Genomic DNA, 18,136 nt, shown 5'->3' on the forward strand with positions numbered 1-18,136 from the left:
CAAATATTTTCTTTTAATTTCTTAGTGTTTTTTTTTTTAACTTTTATCGAGTCGGAGAGTGCAGTGTTATAGAAGTTGCACCCTCGATATAATCACTAACCTTAACACACTCTATTTTAAGATTTTAATTTTACTTACGCCTGCCCATCCTCACATACAGTTTACTTTCCCAGTTCATCCACTGATCATCCATCAGAGGAGAGCAATCCCATCCATCTGGAATTCCTTTTACCAGCAACAAAAACGCCACATAGGTTGCTAGTGAAACTTTCAATTAATATTTTATCACACACATACAACCAGAGGAATAGTCGTTTTGTAAGCTTCTTAATAAAACTACATCAATTTCTCTTTTTCAACACAGATGGCTGCAAGACAACAATTTCACTGAGTTGCCTCCCAAATTATTCCAAGATCTAAAAAGTCTGAAAGAACTGTAAGTTACATGCAAACGCCTTTTTACAGTAATTAGCTTTGTAGCTGTGTTAAGGGGATGATTTTTAGCTTTTATTGTCATCTCTGTTCGAAAAGAAGGCAGCTCATGAGTATTGTGAGCTGTTTTAAGTCCTCAGGTGCTTGTTTTGTTAAAAAAAATCGTGACCTAACTAATATGAGACGAATGTATCACAATACCTGTTCCATTCTCTTTACTAGAATACACATATTGTTTGCACATGAATGATTACCTTCAGCTCTTTGCATTTGGTCACTTTTAATTTGATGACTAGCGACGGTATGTATTTTGAATTATGAGTCACAAATAACAGGGTAAATCAAGACGCAATTTGTTCTTTTGCCTTTCCAATCAGCTATTTGTCAAATAACAAATTGGATAATCTGCCAGAAGGAATTTTTGACAGCCTTTCGAAGCTGACACTTCTGTGAGTAAAATGAACAAAAGAAAATGTTATGAAAAGAGCTAATCAGAACTTTCTAAGACCCCGACTGTCAAAGCTGTGCGCCATATTCAGTTAACTGAGACATGCTAAAATTGATAGGTCTGACAAATGTTTATAAATCAAAATTTTCCAAATGTTAACACCTTGTTACAGACACACCATGGTTTTTTTTTATAAATTTTAAACCCAAGCTCGCTAATTAAAGAGCTAGAAAACTATAACGAAAGTAATAGAGGATCAAGGAAGACCAATTACTCGAGGACCTTTCCTCGTCATAATGATTAGCAAAAATTAAAGATAAAAAAAATAAGCGTATGCCATATCATGTAGCTGTGTTTGGTAATTGAAGTTGAGGTGCACTTGTTCTTCAGAAGCCGTGAATGATTTTTATTCTGCGAATCAATGGTAATATCTCACAATTATAGATTTTCAACTTTGTATTGTTTTGTTTTTTATTCAGGGATTTGTCAAATAATCAACTTGGAAATCTCCCGCCATACATCTTCAAAAACATTACAGAAGTAGAAATGCTGTAAGTGAGCTTTTCTGTTTTCTTTAAGAAACTGAAAATTACTTCGAAGGATTGTCTTGCAAATAACAACGAGTGGTAAATAAATCAGCTTCCTAGCTATGAAAACTTACATTTGTAAATTTGTTTTCATCAGTTAAGAGCGTTTTGTCTTATCAAAAATTTTTTTTTAAGAGAGAGAGAGAGAAGCTTAGAACTTGTTGCCTTGGAGATGTTTCACCCTGAGTTTTAAACATCAAAACTGGCTGCTAATTCACTAAAAAAATTCCCTGTAGTAGATTTCGAAGAAAGCTCCAAGCAGAGTTGAGGACATCGATCTACGGTTACATGTGCGTCTTTCAGTCTAAACTTTGCACGGTGCTTTCTTCAGGAAAATGGACTATAACAAAATTGAGAGGCTTCATGAAGATCAGTTCCAGGGCTTGGTGAAATTGTTTGATTTGTAAGTATATTTAGAACTGACACGTTAATTTTCCACGGTGATCTGTTGTATTCACAAAACAATCCAGAACCAGCCCATTGAACTGCATTTTAAAAGCACGGTAAATAAAAGTTGGAGTGAGACTGTCTACAGATATTAGTTGGTAACATATATTGGGAGCCATAACAGGAAACACCTCAAAATTGAATGGAGGTAGAATCCTCTATCAGTGACGGCTAGTACAATAAATCTATTAGAATATTTGCCATCAGATAGATATTTGAAAAGAGTGTGATAATATTTGATATTAATTATTACGGTCAATTTAAATGTGCCATGCCTTATTACAATGTTTCAGTTGTATATTAATTTAGAAAAATCCCTTTCACCTGTTTAAGTTATCTCTCGGAGAACAGAATTGAGGCCTTACCTGACAAAATTTTCAAGGGCCTTAACAAACTCAAGTCCCTGTAAGTACAGCCGATCACGTACAAAAAATGTCTAGAGTTTTCTAAGGAGATAGAATGTATGTAGCAGAAACATTTGAAATATGGAATTTTGATTTCAAAATGTTAACCTGAGGTAGAACAGGCGTGTTAAAAAAAATTGCAATGCTCAACAATGTAATTTTTGCTGATAATTTCTTTTTTGTGCTAAAAAAGGTAATCTTTTTAGTAAAACATGCTTTTAATGACCAAAGTGAATATTTTCAAAAACGCTAACAAACATAGTTCAGTACTTTTTAGCTTTAAAGGCAACTCCATGTGAATTTTTAAGGAATCAAACAACGTTTAGCTTCTGATTGTAAATAGTTTTGTTATTCATTTTTACAGCAACATCTTCGGTAATAAGATACAAGACGTGAGCAGTACGACTTATAAGCACGCCAATGAACTGCGATTTTTGTAAGTTCATTGTAACTGACTGATCTTTGTCATGGTAAATAAAGTCGCATGTTTTGCAATCGGATGAGATGTCGGCGTGAATTTTATTTAGAGTATTGAAGTGGATACACTTTCGGTTTTTTTGCAGTCAGAGGGAAGGGTTGTAAATAGTTATTTGAGAAAATGAGATAATTGAACAGTTTATACATCATAATCTAAGGTACTTTTCACTTTCTACTCGAAATTGCAGGTTCATGCATTACAACCTAATGGCTGAGCTGCCCAAAGGATTTTTCAATTATTTTCCGCACATTATCAGAGTGTAAGATTCCATTCTAATCATTTTACTCAATGGTTTCAAAAGGATATTTGAGGCGGATGTTGTATGAATTGCCTTGGAAAAAAATAATAAAAAAATATATATCTATACAGCCAAAAACTAACGGTAAAATTCCGACGTTTCGGCGACATCTTGGCGTCATTGTCAAGGAAAACTAGATTAAATATGCGATTTCAAGAGTAACTAATAAGAATCCAGAGTCACTAGTTTGCATAGGTCAGCCAAAGACCTTGGCGCGAACTGAGTCTGACTGTACGTTCAAACACGGTCGTAGTTTTTTTAATGGGTAACATCTCATTAAAGAGACAATCAAACTTGTTATGGCAATTTTTTCAACACCTTAAAACAATTGTGAAAGTCATCTGGAATCCTGCCCGCGTGTCTACAGTCATAGTGTTTGCGCACTGACGAGGTCTTTCCTCTATATCCATCAACGCGTACGAAGAGATGGCAACGGGTGTATCCGACATAACCAGCATCGCACTGGTCACATTTGAAGTTATACACAACGCATCATTGATCAATAAGCTGAGGCTTTGGTTCGCTTGTCGGGAGCTCCTGAGCAATCTTGCAGCTCGTAAACACTGGTTGGACAATGGTCTGGAGTTTCACACTGAGATCTTTTAACTGTGTCTTAACTATATAAGTTGATTCCTGGTCTTTAATAGAGGGTCTGGCAAGCCGAGTGGTGTTTGGAGTCGTAGATTTTAACCGCAATGAAGACTGTGATGCCTGATTTGTCTACCGCAAGGTACTCCCTCAACACCCTCAACCACACTCACCCCGCCATAAAATTCACTATGGAGGTCGAAAATGATGGAATGCTCCCCTTTCTCGGTATTCGACTCCTAAACCGAATGCCTCACATTGAAACTAAAGTGTTCATGAAACCAACAAACAGTGGTCTGCTCCTCCATTACCATAGTCATGTTGATAATAGGTCCACGCGCGGCCTTTTGACAACTATGCTCGATCGCGCATATCGTCTGTTCTCGTCATGGTCTTACTTCACTGAGGAGTGCGAACGACCGTAGTCGTTGTTCTCTAAACTGAGGTTTCCCTTGCAACTTGTGGACTCCACTTTTACAACCTTCCTAAACTTAGGGATCGCTGATCAGTCTTCATTGCGTTAGAATCTACGACTGCAAACACCACTTGGCGGGCAGAATTCCGGATGACTTTCACAATTGTTTTAAGATGTTGAAAAAATGCCTTGACAAGTTTGATTGTCTCGTTAATGAGATATTACTCATAAAACAACTACGACTGTGTTTGAACGCACAATCAGACTCCATTGGCGCCAAGGTCTTTGGCTGACCTATGCAAATAAGTGACTCTGGATTCTTAGTTACTCTTGAAATCGCTTATCTAATTTAGTTTTTCTTGACAATGGCGCCAAGATGTCGCCGAAACGTCGGGCTTTTATCGTTAGTTTTTGGCTGTATATGTTTATCGAAAGCATTGTTGATTAAAAAAATAATAATAAAAGGATTGTCAAATTTTGACATGAGGCGCTGCAACTTGCATACAACTTTACTACAGTAGACTAATAACAACTTTAAATTTTAACGTCTCTTACTTTGACATGCAGCATGTTGTAATCATTTCAATTATTTTGTCTTAGCTCAGCCTTTTATAGTTCAGATCACCAGTGACTTTGGATTCATGAAAACGTTCCCCAACACTTCGAATTTCAATATTGGAAATGACATGCTATAGTTAGATTTCAAACGCAAGTGCTTCAAACACACTTTGTGAGGCTTTCTTATTATTATTCAATCAATGAAAAAGAAAGAAATTACTTTCTTATCAATCATCTTTGTCTTAGCTTGCAAAAATCACTGTTTTGCCGATTTTTTTTATATCTATATAATTTCGTTCTCAATGTTCTATGCACCTTTTAAAATTTCCTTTTGTTTTTTCGAACTCCAGAACTCTGGACACCAATCTGATGTGCTGTCACCTTGATCTTTTCAAAGAGAATGCAGATTGCGAATATTCCTTCAATGACAACTTTGCAAGCTGTCAATCCATGTTCCGCAACCTTGCTCCACGGAGAAGTCTTTGGGTTGTCGGCCTCCTGTCGTTGTTTGGGTCTCTGTTTGTAGTTGGGTGGCAGTATTTTTTCCCTGATAGCAATATGGTCCAGTCTATCATGTTGGTGAATCTGGATATATCAGATGGCATCATGGGTATTTACCTTATCATTATTGGTATAAAAGACCTCCAATGGTCAGGGGAATACTACATGCACGACTATAAGTGGCGCACCGGTTGGTTTTGCCATTTCAATGGCGCCATGTCTGTCCTTTCAAGTGAGGTGTCAGTTATGATGATCTCTCTGATTGCATGGGACAGGCTCAAGAACATTGTGTCTCCTTACACGTTTGCAAAAATTACACCGAGGCAGACTCGTATAATGTGCGCAGTGATCTGGCTGGTGGGAGGCATTATGGCATTTCTTCCCTTGTCTGGAATGCACTACTTTGGTGACTGGTATTATGGCAAGAACGTTGTGTGCCTGCCCCTGCAACTTTCCCCGCAATTACACGAAGGCTGGGAATACTCCACTTCTATCTTTATCGTGCTAAATTTTTCTCTTTTCATCTTCGTTATGGTGGCTTATGTTGCCATCTTGTTGAAATCGTGGTCTTCAAGCAGACGGCTCGGTGCGCATGGAACTGTTCGTGAAATACGAGCAAGAGCACAAAGTGCACAGGCCAAAAGAGAAAGGGCACTTGCTAAGAGAGTCTTCTTTATTATTCTGACCGATTTCTTGTGTTGGATACCAATCATTGCCATTGGCATCAAGTCGCACGTCGAGAAAACGTTTGATCCACCTGGTGATCTGGCGGTGTGGATTGCAGTGTTCGCGCTGCCGATCAATTCAGCTATCAACCCACTGCTGTATACCCTTTCTACTCCACAGGTAACATTTTTATCTTTCTTCGGAATAGGACAAACTGTCATTTTTAGGTTAACAGACACACTGCAAGATAATTTTTTGAAACAAACACCGATAGATGTTCCTCAGAGATGTTGGCGATAAGTTTACTTCGACGACGGTCTCTTTTTTCCCTGACGGACAAGAAATATTTTGAAACCATCACATTTCATTCGAGAGGAGTTTTTTTTTTTTGCGAAATAACCCGAAATAGAGACACAAAAGTCGCATAGATCAAAATGCAATAAATGATTGTACAGTTCTTTTCTTGCTTGCTTTTTCACGGTTGATAATACCCATTCAGATCACTAACAAGCCCATGAATTTCTAACGTTTAGGTGCAAGCCGTGTTGAAAGTAAAACTGAGGAAGCTGTGGGCCAATGTTCGATCTATTTTCAGCAGGGGAAAAAATCAAGAAGGTTCAGTTTGATGTTCTATTTACCTATACTATCAGTTTTTCAAAGAGGATAAGGGTGAAACTACTTTGAAATGGCAAAAACAGACATTATTTCCAATAGAATAAATTAATTATTGAGACCACAAAGGTGTAAGAAGCAAAATGTGAAAACAGGATTGTTATCAAGAACATGAATTGCTAGAGAAGAAGTAGGTAAGATGAAATCAGTCATGTAAGTGACTCTAAGTTTAAAGGTAGAATTGGTGACAAAGCAATAAATTAACGAATTCAAAAGGGGCAACGACGCCATTTGAAATCATGATTTGATCCCAATTTATGTTGGCTGGTGTCTTCAAAGGTATTTGTTAGGATCTAATTGAATTCAGTTTGCAAATTTTCTTGAATTATGAAGAATAACGGAATTTTCTAAATTATTCTTAAGATATAAAGAGACGTTTCTAGTTCCAAGGTGAAGATACAAAGCGGCCATTTAGAACTATTTTTCAAAATCAATATTTCGAAAAGTTTGACATAAGTTTATTATCCGGTTGGAGAAGAGCAGTACAGATTTATTGCTGTTGTTCTATTGAACAGAAGAAGCAGAAAGTGATCAGCAGAGACAGATCAGATTTCAAGGTGAGATGCTAACAACGGTAAAATATGGGTATTCTCAGTGTAATTATATATAAAAAGTCTTCTCTCCTCTTCGGTAGGGGCTCTGCGTGTAGTACCTGTCTCTCGTTTCATTCTGCCCCATTCGTAATCCCATTTGTTTTGCAATTTCTTTCCCATAGGAGAACAAATTGAAATGCAAGAAATAAAACAGAAAGAAATCCCAGAAGCGGAATCCCCTGAGTTGCCTGCTCCGCAACCAGGTCTGTGCTTTATCCGTTCACTTATTTTTATTGATACGTCATTTCAAAATTAGTAAAGTGGACAATGAAATGGGAAACCTCTGAACTCAATCATTTTAATCAGAATTGATTAGTCTACCAAACGGTAACTCTTGAAAATACTGAGATATCAAGAATGAAATCATAGCATTCCTTACCATGCTCTGACACATAAGTTTGTGCACTATAGAATAAGTAAAGGAGATACAATGAAATATATGAAGTTCATATATTTTGTACTGCGGTATTAGATACGTATGATGCAGAATCCTCGCAGTAGATAGCGCTGCTAGAGCGCTGCACTAGTATCGCAGAGGTCAGTGGTTCGAGTCCCGTACAGGCTTGATTTTTTTCAGGTCTGATTTTCGCTATTGCTTAAATAGCGCTATCTACTGGGAGGATTGTGCATCATATGTATCTAATACCGCAGTGCAAAATATATGAACTTCATACATTTCATTGTATCTCATTTATCACTTTCACGGGTTTATTACGAATCAGCTTAGCGGCCTGCTCCTAGTTGGCTTGTTAGCTCAATTGGTAGAGCGCTGCACTAGTATCGCAGAGGTCAGTGGTTCGAGTCCTGTACAGGCCTGATTGTTTTCAGGTCTGATTTTCGCTATTGCTGAAATAGCGCTATCTACTGCGAGGATTGTGCATCATATGTATCTAATACCGCAGTGCAAAATATATGAACTTCATATATTTCATTGTATCTCATTTATCACTTTCACGGGTTTATTACGAATCAACTTAGCGGCCTGCTCTCAGTTGGCTTGTTAGCTCAATTGGTAGAGCGCTGCACTAGTATCGCAGAGGTCAGTGGTTCGAGTCCTGTACAGGCCTGATTGTTTTCAGGTCTGATTTTCGCTATTGCTTAAGTAGCGCTATCTACTGCGAGGATTGTGCATCATATGTAGAATAAGTAAAGATTAAGCAATGGTTTCCCCATATGACATAGGTGGGAAGAAATTTGGTGTTATCAATTTTGTTTGATAACTGCAAGAGGAATCCATATAGAAACTAAATCAACTCGAAAAATCCTGATGACAATTTTCTTAACGCACTTTCTGAACCTCGCTTGTGAGAATCTCATGATCATCCGTTTATATAAGTAACATATACGTCGTATTGTCTAAAAATTATGCCTGCGTCGTCCGTATGACACAGATCTGGTAATGTGTATTGACAGTAACCATTCAGGGTATCAAGTTTTCTAATTTATTACTTGATAAATAACTCTACTTGAAAAAAAATCATTTACTCCATCGATAGCAGTGGAACAAGCATGTGGAGGGGAAGACGCCATATCTCCTTCAGGTACAAAGTCCTATTAATTGAAATAAAATTCCTTGCCTATTATTAGCTTTTTTTTTAATTTTAAATTTTAGTTTATCAATGAAATATGAAAGCAAGTCATAGATAACCGCTTCATTCGCACAAGATTAGTATTCCATTCATCCCACTTGAACTGCTTTCTACAACTATTTCTAAGAATCGCCAATGCTTTGGAAGAAATGATGTAATGGGAATGAATAAAAGAGAGACACGAGTGCTATCAAATATCCTTGGCAACAGTATTAGCCTTATTATTATTATCTTTTTAAATTTTCTCTCTATATGTATATATTTTTACTTGATAACTCAACTAAATGATCGATCGTGTTTTATTAAACTTTGGTACAAGTTACGCGAGTCCTTTGCTGACAATAAAACGAACAGTAAGCTTGACCGAAAATGAAATCTGTTTTTTTCTTTTTTATACTTATATTTTTTAAAATGCCTTTACTGGATAACTTAGGCCTAGTCTATACGTCGCGTTACAGTCGAATTTAATTCAGACGAATTCAATTCCATTAAATTCGTCGTTCCATCGACATAAATCGTGGTGTGGTTGCATGCGTCGGGATCAATACGGTTGAACTTAATACTCTTCCTAAATGCAGTGTCTCTGGTCAGAGGTGTCACTCGAAAAGCTCGCCACGGGTCACTGCGGGCTCGCCACGGATCACTGCGAGCCCGCCAAGATAAACTAAGAAAATGTATGCATTTCATTCGACGCGACGCTAGTGCGACGTTAAAACTGAAGACGCCTTATCGATATTTTATCCGTCTTGCCAAGACGGATAAAACGTCTAAAACGAATTTAATTTACCAGACAAATTGAATTCGCTTTAGACATCGTGCTATCGTCGAATTTAATTGCCTGTGGGATCTTGAACTAAATTCGTCTGAAGAAAAATCGGCTGTAGCGCGACGTATAAACTAGGCTTTACAATCTTATTTCATGAATCAATGAATAATTGAATGTACACGAATATTAACTTATGTAAAAACTGCATTTGAGAGGAATTTCTTTCAAAAGAAAACACCAACCATCAGCATCATGACATGGTTTAATCTACTTGTTCTTTGAAACAGATTATGACGATGATTTTGACATCCGGGTTCTTGGTTTGTCTGTTTAATGGGGAAATAAATCACTCTACAAAACAATAAACTAACGCTCAAGAACAAATGTGGCCAAAATTGAAAAATTTTCGAAATATCGTGGCAGCAGCCGTAAAATTGACTCGGCCCATATTCTCAAGCTATGTGGGCTTTACAATGAAACCAACCGCTACATGTTTCGTTTGGCTGAATATTGATTTCTTTTCGAGAAAATCGATAGTGACTGAAACCAAAATGCCGCGTCAGAAGCTAAAAACTACAGACCAATCTCGGAGCGCAGCGCCACGAATTGAAAACACTTGAACCAATAAAAAGTACTAAATCTTGAAAAACGACATAAGTTTTGACAGCAATTTGAGCATTTTTTGATTGTTTTGTATACATAATCTCATTGTATTTATCCAAGCTTCGTCTAACTAGGTCGAAAGTAACCCGTTACTTTAACTATGAACTAAAAAAAAGTATTGGACTAAAATATCTGGTTTTTGGAGGGCGAAGTGTAGATCTTTTTAATCTCCTAGGAAGTTTTTGGAGAAATGACTTAGTGCCATTTAATGAAATTTGAAAACCGAGGCGTTAAGAATTCTTTTTTTACTTCCTTTTCTATAACGCTCCTCCATATATCAAGAAAACTTAATATTAAGAACTTGCAGAAACCTAAAAAAAAATATTTACATTGTAGATATTTTTTTTTCTTTGGTCCTCCTTTAATCACGGGCATGGTGGTACTTATCCTCTGTCTAGTCATCCGTTTGTCCACTTAGGTTCTGTCCAGTTAATTGCTCAGCTTCAACAGATGCAACTCGATGCAAGCAAAGTCAATGACAAGACAGACCTAAAACTTGAGTTGAAGAAAATTGCTTCAGACAAAGGCTTCAGAATTGTCGACAATGAAGGATCAGGAAACTGCATGTTCTTTGCTTTGTCAGATCAACTGGAAATTACTATGGGAATCAAAATCAAACACGACGAATTAAGACAAATATTGGTCCAGTACCTCAAAAAAAACCCTAAACTAGTAAGTTGATGTCTTACACTCTATGTAACTACTATTACTTTAGGAGCACCATGAACGTTAGATCTCCATGTGGGCCAACTGGCCAACACATCACTACTTCTCCTGTAGGGGTTAATAAAGATCATAAATACTCTGACATCAGCTTTTAGTATAAACCACACCGCGTGCTCATTGGCTATGGTAAGTGATTAATAAGTACCATTCATCGCCTTCTGCTATATACGTAAATAATTTTCTACCTCAGCGTCTATGAAAGTGATGGATAATTACCTTGCCTCCTCGCCTCGATAAATACCCAGCTCTAGTCACCTTTATTCTGGGGAATTATTGTTTAATATGTCGGATGACCCATAGAACACGCTTTGTAGTTCTCGAGTTTTAATAGAAACCATGTCCGGGTCACGGATGAATGCAGAATGCAGACCTCCGTGTCAAAAGGGCTTTGTCCTGTGGAGAAGGCAGCCAACCAGAGGTTTCTTAAAAGTACTTTACGTTTGAATCTCCCCCCAGATGGGACAGTCCCGACTGGGGAGCCTTGACTCTGGATAAAGTGGACACTAGACATTTGATGTTTCAAAAGGGCAAATAGACTGCTACATCCAGTGTAGAACATTGAGTTCATAACTTTGATCGGTTATTGTCCGTTCTTACTACTGTTTAGTATCCTTTTGATATTTTCTAAACCGATGATTCCTTCCAACGTCCTCAACTTCGTCCAGTGTACCATTCCCATTACACTTTAAGTTTCGTTCTCTATTTTACTCTTCTCTCAGCCGGATGGAACAGATCTGCTTCACTTCGTCCATGGACATCCATCATGGGCTGATTACTTAACGTACATGGAGCAAGATGGCGCTTGGGGTGACCATGTTATTCTATTTGCCGCAGCAAACTGCTACAAAACTAGCATTCATGTGGTCAGCAGTCTTTCCGCTGCCCACGATGTTATCTTACGGCCACAATGTCCTGTTGAAAAAAGCAGGACACTTGCTTTGGGACACATCCATGAAGTACATTTTGTCAGCCTTCATTGTACACAAGGTACAGTTCTTTACCTTCGACCTACTAAATGAGGTGTGGGTTTATGTTTATATTTTGTGCAATTATCTCTATCACTCTACTGTTCTCTTGTATACGCCGCCGTCAGATGATCAATGCCAATATGACGTCACATAGCAACATTGGAAGCGCTTCCCTAAGTTTGCTTAGTCGAGATTGAGGACAGTAAAAGGAGCTGGCAAAAACAAAATGCCATTACAGGCTCCTAGTTAATTATTATTGTTTACTTTTCCGTGAGCGTACAAGCTTTGTTATTCACATTTTGAATTGAATAGTGTACTCTCTTGTGAAAATGTTTACTTATAATATCACCAAAAAATTCCGGGACGAGTGCGGCGCGGCTGACCGTCATATTTACTCCCGCGAGTGTCAAAACAAACCAAAACGTACGCCTATTTCTCTTTAGGCTTTTACCAAATCGGCCTTATAAAAATAGGTTTTATTATCCAAGTACACTCCGTAGAGTGTAAATAACGCCGTCCACGAGTACAAGTATCACGCGACATTTTTACTCTAGAGAACTGGCTAGACAGGTTTTCTTGCATCGCGCAAGCAAAGATTTGGATTGAAGTTTGGAAAAAACAAAATGGCGGACAATTTGAGTCATATTTCTGACGACGAAGAGTCAGAATGGCTGGCAAAAATAAATCCAAGTTTACTAGATTTATCGAATAAAGAAAAAAAGCTAGACGCCCAGGAAATTTCTTCATTTATTGAAGAAAGTAGAAACAGCAACACGACAACACGCCAATTCCGTTCCGCTTCGTATACCTCTGTCACGCACTCCCCGTAAATGAATATCCGCGAAATTCGCCTGCATTGAAATAAGAATTTGGTCTGTTGGATAATAAGTAACTTATTAGACGTTTTGTTGTGCAGTATCGTTGAGTATTTTTATTCGTTCTCTCTTTCGACTCGCACTACGGGCTCGTCAAAATACAGTACAACTCGTAAAAATACTCAGCGATGCTACAGTAACACAAAAAAATGTCTAATAAGATATATTTATTTCCTATTCATGGAGGTTTACACATTCCGCTACTTGGGGTGAATCTAATGGGTCATTTTTCTCCTTAATCCTTCAAATTTTGAAGTTGTCGTTGTTTTGAATAATGATGATCTTCCCAAAATGAAAAAAAAAAAAAAGAAAATAGTAACATCATTCTATGAGTACCTTTTGTTTATGACGTATTTCTGTAGGTCAAGAGGAAGAAAAAAATCCTGATACCGAAGAGCCAACTGAGGAAGGTAAAAGCGATGAGTTCTTACGGAACGGTGCATTATATAGCACGTTTCTTTAATACCGCATACAGTGCAAGTTCTTGTTTTTTGTTTGTTTTCGTTTTTCTTTGAATGAAGATAAAAGCCAACGAGGCCATGTACCTGGCTTACTTGCGGGCCATTTTCCGGGTTCTTTTATATGAAGCACCTTATTAATTTGACTATAATTGTGTTGACCTACTCAGTGGCCATGAGGGTTACTTAATTGCATTCTATTCGTCGCTTTGAGCGACTTTACTTAGTTCTAATCACTAACCGTTTGTTATCACACAACAGGTAAATCTGAGGAGCAAGCGGAGAGCGAGGGGATTCCAGAGCCAAGTTGCAAGGGTAAAGGTGGGGTTTTGACGGGTCGATCAAGATAACAAGGCTCTAGATGAGTTAATAAAAAAATATATATTCGACTTAATAGAAACTTTAAAAAAAATATCTTTTGAATTCCTTTAAAACTAACAAGATTAAATGAATGAGGACTACTGCATCTTTGAGTACACACATCATCTTACATCTAACTTGGCCTCGGTCATTTTAGACTCTCTGCTTCGATTGGGCTGAAGGGCATAGACGGGTAGGCCTTGTATATGCATTAACTCACTACTTGAGGGAACAGAGACAATGGAGATCGGTTAAACTGGTGGTCCCTCACCAAGGCTTTAGAGGTCGCAATTTTTAACTCTGAGCGTTTCAACTCTCTCGATAACTTAGTGATTCTCCCAACATCTCGATCACTTCGTCGATTACAAGTATTCAAATAGACATCATTTTGTAGGTTCAGTTTTTTCTGCATACATTGCAAGTTTTCTTCATTATCATTTCTATATTTTTTTTGGACTTAAGAGCTAATTGGAGCAATTAATTGGCTTAATGGAAGGGCCATGGGTTAGGTTTACTATGAAGACCACTTTATACATTTGACGACATTGGTGTTAACCCACACAGTCAGAATGATGGTAACTCAATTACTTTCTATGCGTCACCTTTGAGATACTTATACTTCATTATAACAAATAACACAGCTTTCGAGGCTGAGGAGAAAGAGGAGAGTGAAGAGGTTCCATTACTTAGTGACAAAGGTAAAGAAGAGGGTGGTATTTGATCGGTCACTCATGAGGTTAGGGCAAGAGGTTGAATTATTGAAGCATATCTTTCATCTTTACATTCACTGGAAAACTTAATGATTTTTTAACATGCTTAAATAGAAAGAAGATTGAACAACTCAATATTAATATAGTGTTTGTCAAATACATCATCTCCTTGAGATGTTCAAAGAGTTGAAGAGGAAGAGAAGGAGCTTGAGCCTGACTTAGAGATCGGAAAGGAAGGTAAAATACCCTCTAAATCCGCCAACATAGAGTCAAAGTGTTCATAAAGTGACACATAATCACTCCAACTTATCGCTTAAAGAAAGTCGGAACGTGGTGATCCACATTAGAAGGGACTGATTCGAGAGAAAAATGAAAACACTAGTTATTATTATACTTCGTCTTAGTGAGGAGCCAAAATCTGTCTTGAAATACTGAAATTTGATATATGCCACATTTGAATTTGTTGGGTGACTCACTTATAATAACATTTATAACTTGACAGGTACTTGCTCAAATGTACACTAAATAGAGAAAATACAAATAATGATTTTGATAAACACTTCAACACAGACAAGCGAGCATTGTGTTAGAAATAATATATTCATATTACAATATTTTGTACTTCCATGTCTTTTCGTAATTCATCCAGGGGAGGAAGAGATGTTTGATACCAGGCTTTAGTTCTCTGTTTTTGAACCAAGGTAAATCTTTATTATGTTTGCTTTAATACTGAATACCACTAACTGAAGGGGTGTGGAAAACAAAGCCCAGAAAAGAACTCACTTTTTGTTCGATATCTTATCAAAGTTACACTGTACGACATTAGTCTTATATACATCATTTAAAATGAAGGGTGAAAATATCTTATTTTTTGTCCTGATGCATTGCCGTGTATATGCATGGACGGTTGCCTCCTGATTACTTAAACCTCCTAATACATGTATGAGTCCCACTGACTTTCTTCCCCAATTAAACAGAGTAAACTTCCATGTATTATTTAAAGCTTATGCTCCATCTAACAAGGCTCAAAATCGATATTCTTACTGCAATTGAGATAACTGAAGCGGGCTCTGGCGAAGAACATAGCACTGTAACTACTAATGATTATAATGTCCTGGTTACGGTTTTACATACGCGTTGATCTGCGTTCTGATTTTGGCGATGTATGACTTCAAAAAAGTGAAATCAAAACGAGTCCTGTGTGGCTAGCGGGCTCTATGAGTGCCCTGTGCTGCATATCCTTTGTTAACTCACATCTACTTGCCCTCCTCGAATTATTTACCCTGCTTATTGACTAGTGAAACAATTTAAATTTGATAATTTAAGTTAGCCAACGTAACGAGTTTTTATATAACAGTATGGCTGACATATCAATTGGCCAGCTGACGAGTAAGCATTCAAATTACATTGAGCTAATGACTGCTGGGCTGACCATGGCTGACAGATGATCTAACTATTTAACTGCTTGACTGTCAGGCAGGCTGTCTGCCTAACTGCTGCTGTGTCTATCAGCTCGACTTTCTGCTTGACTTTTTGCCGGAATGTCAGCCTGACTGTACGCTTAAATGGTTGGCATGGCAATCGCTTATCCCATTTTTTAGCTGCCTGGCTGGAACAGACAGCCCAAAGCGACTATTTGATAGGCAGGTCAAGTAATCAACTAATTAGATACGTTTTGAAATCATTTATCTGTGTACTTTTCCTCTTTTCATCAGCAAAGAGACCGTCAGGGCTGGAGAAAAGAAACAAATAGTTCAAGAAATAGAAAAAAGTAATTCTAGTAACGATCAAGTACAGTGTCTGTGAAAATATCTTAGTCAACACAATCTGACAGTTTTTTTTTAATTTCCCTAATTGATTCCTTAGCTATATAACTCGTAGCATGGTATAGTTAGTATCAAAGATATTGGGCGCTATCTCTGAATAGGCGTGTAGTGACAGTTCTGTTTGTGTTTCAGAGTTCATTTGGTCTGATTCCATTTTCTTTTTGTTCTCAATTGAGATATATGTCTACCTAGCTGATATTGTAGGTCTATTATTTCCAGCATATACTAAGACATCATAGATTTGAGAAAGAAGTTTAAGCTGCCTGACGGCTTCACCTGGAAAGCGGCTAAACACCGAAAATCACGCCCGCATGCTGATTCTTTTTTTAATGAAGTTATTTCCCTATCATTAATAGTACACAAGATTAACTTAAAGTGAGTAGGAAAATGCCTCAGTGGTCTTAAATATGAATATTAGCTGATTTTAATGATAACTTTTTAGCCTTCTTCGGGGCTTTTCTCTAGTCTAGGGGGGGATTCAATATTTCAATTTCCTGAATAACTTTTTTCTAGAGTAGGTTCTACCTCAGATTTTTTTTTTTTAAACCGTAGTTTGATAAAATGACATATATCATATTAACAAAAGCAAATGTTTAGCACTTATATTGCGTATCGACGGTTAAGTGCCATAGGTATCTCTAGTTTAAGAAAAAAATCAGCTAATTTTAGAGAAAAAAATTAGTATGATCCTGAGGCAAATATATCAAGAGATTTATTAGTATAACAAAGCTCTGTGGCTCATTGTTAACTCAAAACAAATTTAGGAGCATTTTTGCACCTAATGCGCGTTTTGAGACTAAAAAAGAGTTTTTAGAATGTGGCTCTACAACTTAGACAGCCGTACCGTTCACATGGCAGATACTTAGTAGTAATCAGAGTAAAATGTTGCATTTTTTGTTTCCTTTTATGTTCTTGTTTCGTTTTCATTTGTTTTGTTTTGTTTTGTTGTGTTTTGCCTTGTTTTGCTCTGCTTTGCTTTGTTTTGTTCTGTTTCGTTTGGTTTGTTTTGTTCTGTTTTTTTTTTGTTTTGTTTTGTTTTGTTTGCTTTATCAGTATCTCTAAACGAAAGTAAATAAGAATAAAAATGGCACAAAAAAAGGAGAACAATTTACGGAATAGCACATTACCAACTAGTGTTCAGGCATTAAGTTATATAAGTAGCTCATTTCTATAATCTTTTTGACTCGTTTTCAAGCATTATGGTAATTTAAAAGTAAAGTGAAGTCTACTTTCGCAATGTTAGGACGTTTTCCACGACTGATCGAGAGGATCCATTATATAACTTGGACAAACGTTTGGGTACTTAAGTCAGTTATGAGTTAATTGGTAGGACAACAACATAAATAGTTTTCTGCAAAACTCACTAGCGAGTATCTTGCACTCAAGCTGCGAATCTAATCATTGAGTTTATGGGTATCTCTTGTCGATAAATAGACAAATGAATAGAACAAGTGATCGCATGAAAAAAAAGAATTACACAGGTTGACATCGCTTATGAGAGATTTCGTAGTTTATCAATAACCTAGCTCATTTCTTAGATTTTTTAACTTGTTTGCGAGCATGATAGGCATTAGGACTTTAAGTGACGTCCAAGCATATTACTCTTATATTATTCATATTTCTCTTGAAAATAAAATGAAAAAAATTAATAAATTAATAAAAAAAGGTCTAAGAATATCACTAAGTTAGATATTTGGTAGTGATTTGTGTTTAGTTTTGTAGTTCATTTGTAGATTTTTTAACTCATTTTGAGAAATCTAGCTCATTGTAGCACGTGATATTCAAACTGCTTGATAGCATGGTCCTAATGCGATCGTCAAACAAGGCTTTTACAGTAAGAAAAACCTGAACATGAAAGTGGCTTTTAGAGGGATATGGCACCGAGATTAGAACATTATACCAAGCTATAAAATTGTCAATAAAGGAGTCATCTTTACTATAAACCATAGCCTTCAATAAAACACCTTTTAGACCTTACGCTTGAGTCTTTTGTCAGGAAAGTAATGAGTCTTGCTTAAGCTTTATCTGCAGTGTTATTGACTCTGTCTGGGAAGGGGTACAGGGACGGCCCTGAGTCTCAAGTAGAGCTGGACTTGTGATTTTTTGTA

At 37.1% G+C, this 18,136-nt stretch overlaps 2 protein-coding genes, 1 long non-coding RNA gene and 1 pseudogene across 3 annotated transcripts; all 4 read left to right on the plus strand.

Annotated features, from left to right (window-relative positions):
- Window positions 1-3,801: 3,801 nt before the first annotated feature.
- Window positions 3,802-18,136, plus strand: part of LOC148737511 (uncharacterized) — a 182,314-nt pseudogene continuing 167,979 nt past the window's right edge.
- Window positions 4,271-6,491, plus strand: LOC148737512 (G protein-coupled receptor GRL101-like). The gene is made up of 3 exons (XM_088747807.1): window positions 4,271-4,293; window positions 5,006-6,002; window positions 6,356-6,491. Exons 1-3 carry the CDS (start codon window positions 4,271-4,273, stop codon window positions 6,446-6,448), a joined length of 1,113 nt encoding a protein of 370 aa, XP_088603933.1. The 3' UTR covers window positions 6,449-6,491.
- LOC111347163 (OTU domain-containing protein DDB_G0284757) lies at window positions 8,588-13,482 on the plus strand. The gene is made up of 5 exons (XM_088747808.1): window positions 8,588-8,628; window positions 10,524-10,777; window positions 11,551-11,818; window positions 13,037-13,084; window positions 13,394-13,482. Exons 2-5 carry the CDS (start codon window positions 10,556-10,558, stop codon window positions 13,480-13,482), a joined length of 627 nt encoding a protein of 208 aa, XP_088603934.1. The 5' UTR covers window positions 8,588-8,628; window positions 10,524-10,555.
- Window positions 14,129-17,992, plus strand: LOC148737513 (uncharacterized). The gene is made up of 4 exons (XR_015996892.1): window positions 14,129-14,190; window positions 14,377-14,439; window positions 14,852-14,903; window positions 15,918-17,992. It is a non-coding gene; the product is annotated as an uncharacterized LOC148737513 (long non-coding RNA).

The sequence above is a fragment of the Stylophora pistillata genome, chromosome 2 (assembly GCF_964205215.1).
Source record: "Stylophora pistillata chromosome 2, jaStyPist1.2, whole genome shotgun sequence".
NCBI classification, from domain to species: Eukaryota; Metazoa; Cnidaria; class Anthozoa; order Scleractinia; family Pocilloporidae; genus Stylophora; species Stylophora pistillata.

Excerpts from the sequence above, each read along its gene's own strand:
- LOC111347163 (XM_088747808.1), top strand. The coding sequence starts at position 10,556 with ATGCAACTCGATGCAAGCAAAGTCAATGACAAGACAGACCTAAAACTT. Across the intron at positions 10,778-11,550 it reads TCAAAAAAAACCCTAAACTA|CCGGATGGAACAGATCTGCT; the intron begins GTAAGTTGATGT and ends CTCTTCTCTCAG. Across the intron at positions 11,819-13,036 it reads CAGCCTTCATTGTACACAAG|GTCAAGAGGAAGAAAAAAAT; the intron begins GTACAGTTCTTT and ends GTATTTCTGTAG.
- LOC148737512 (XM_088747807.1), top strand. The coding sequence starts at position 4,271 with ATGTTGAAAAAATGCCTTGACAA. Across the intron at positions 4,294-5,005 it reads TTGAAAAAATGCCTTGACAA|AACTCTGGACACCAATCTGA; the intron begins GTTTGATTGTCT and ends TTCGAACTCCAG. Across the intron at positions 6,003-6,355 it reads ATACCCTTTCTACTCCACAG|GTGCAAGCCGTGTTGAAAGT; the intron begins GTAACATTTTTA and ends TCTAACGTTTAG.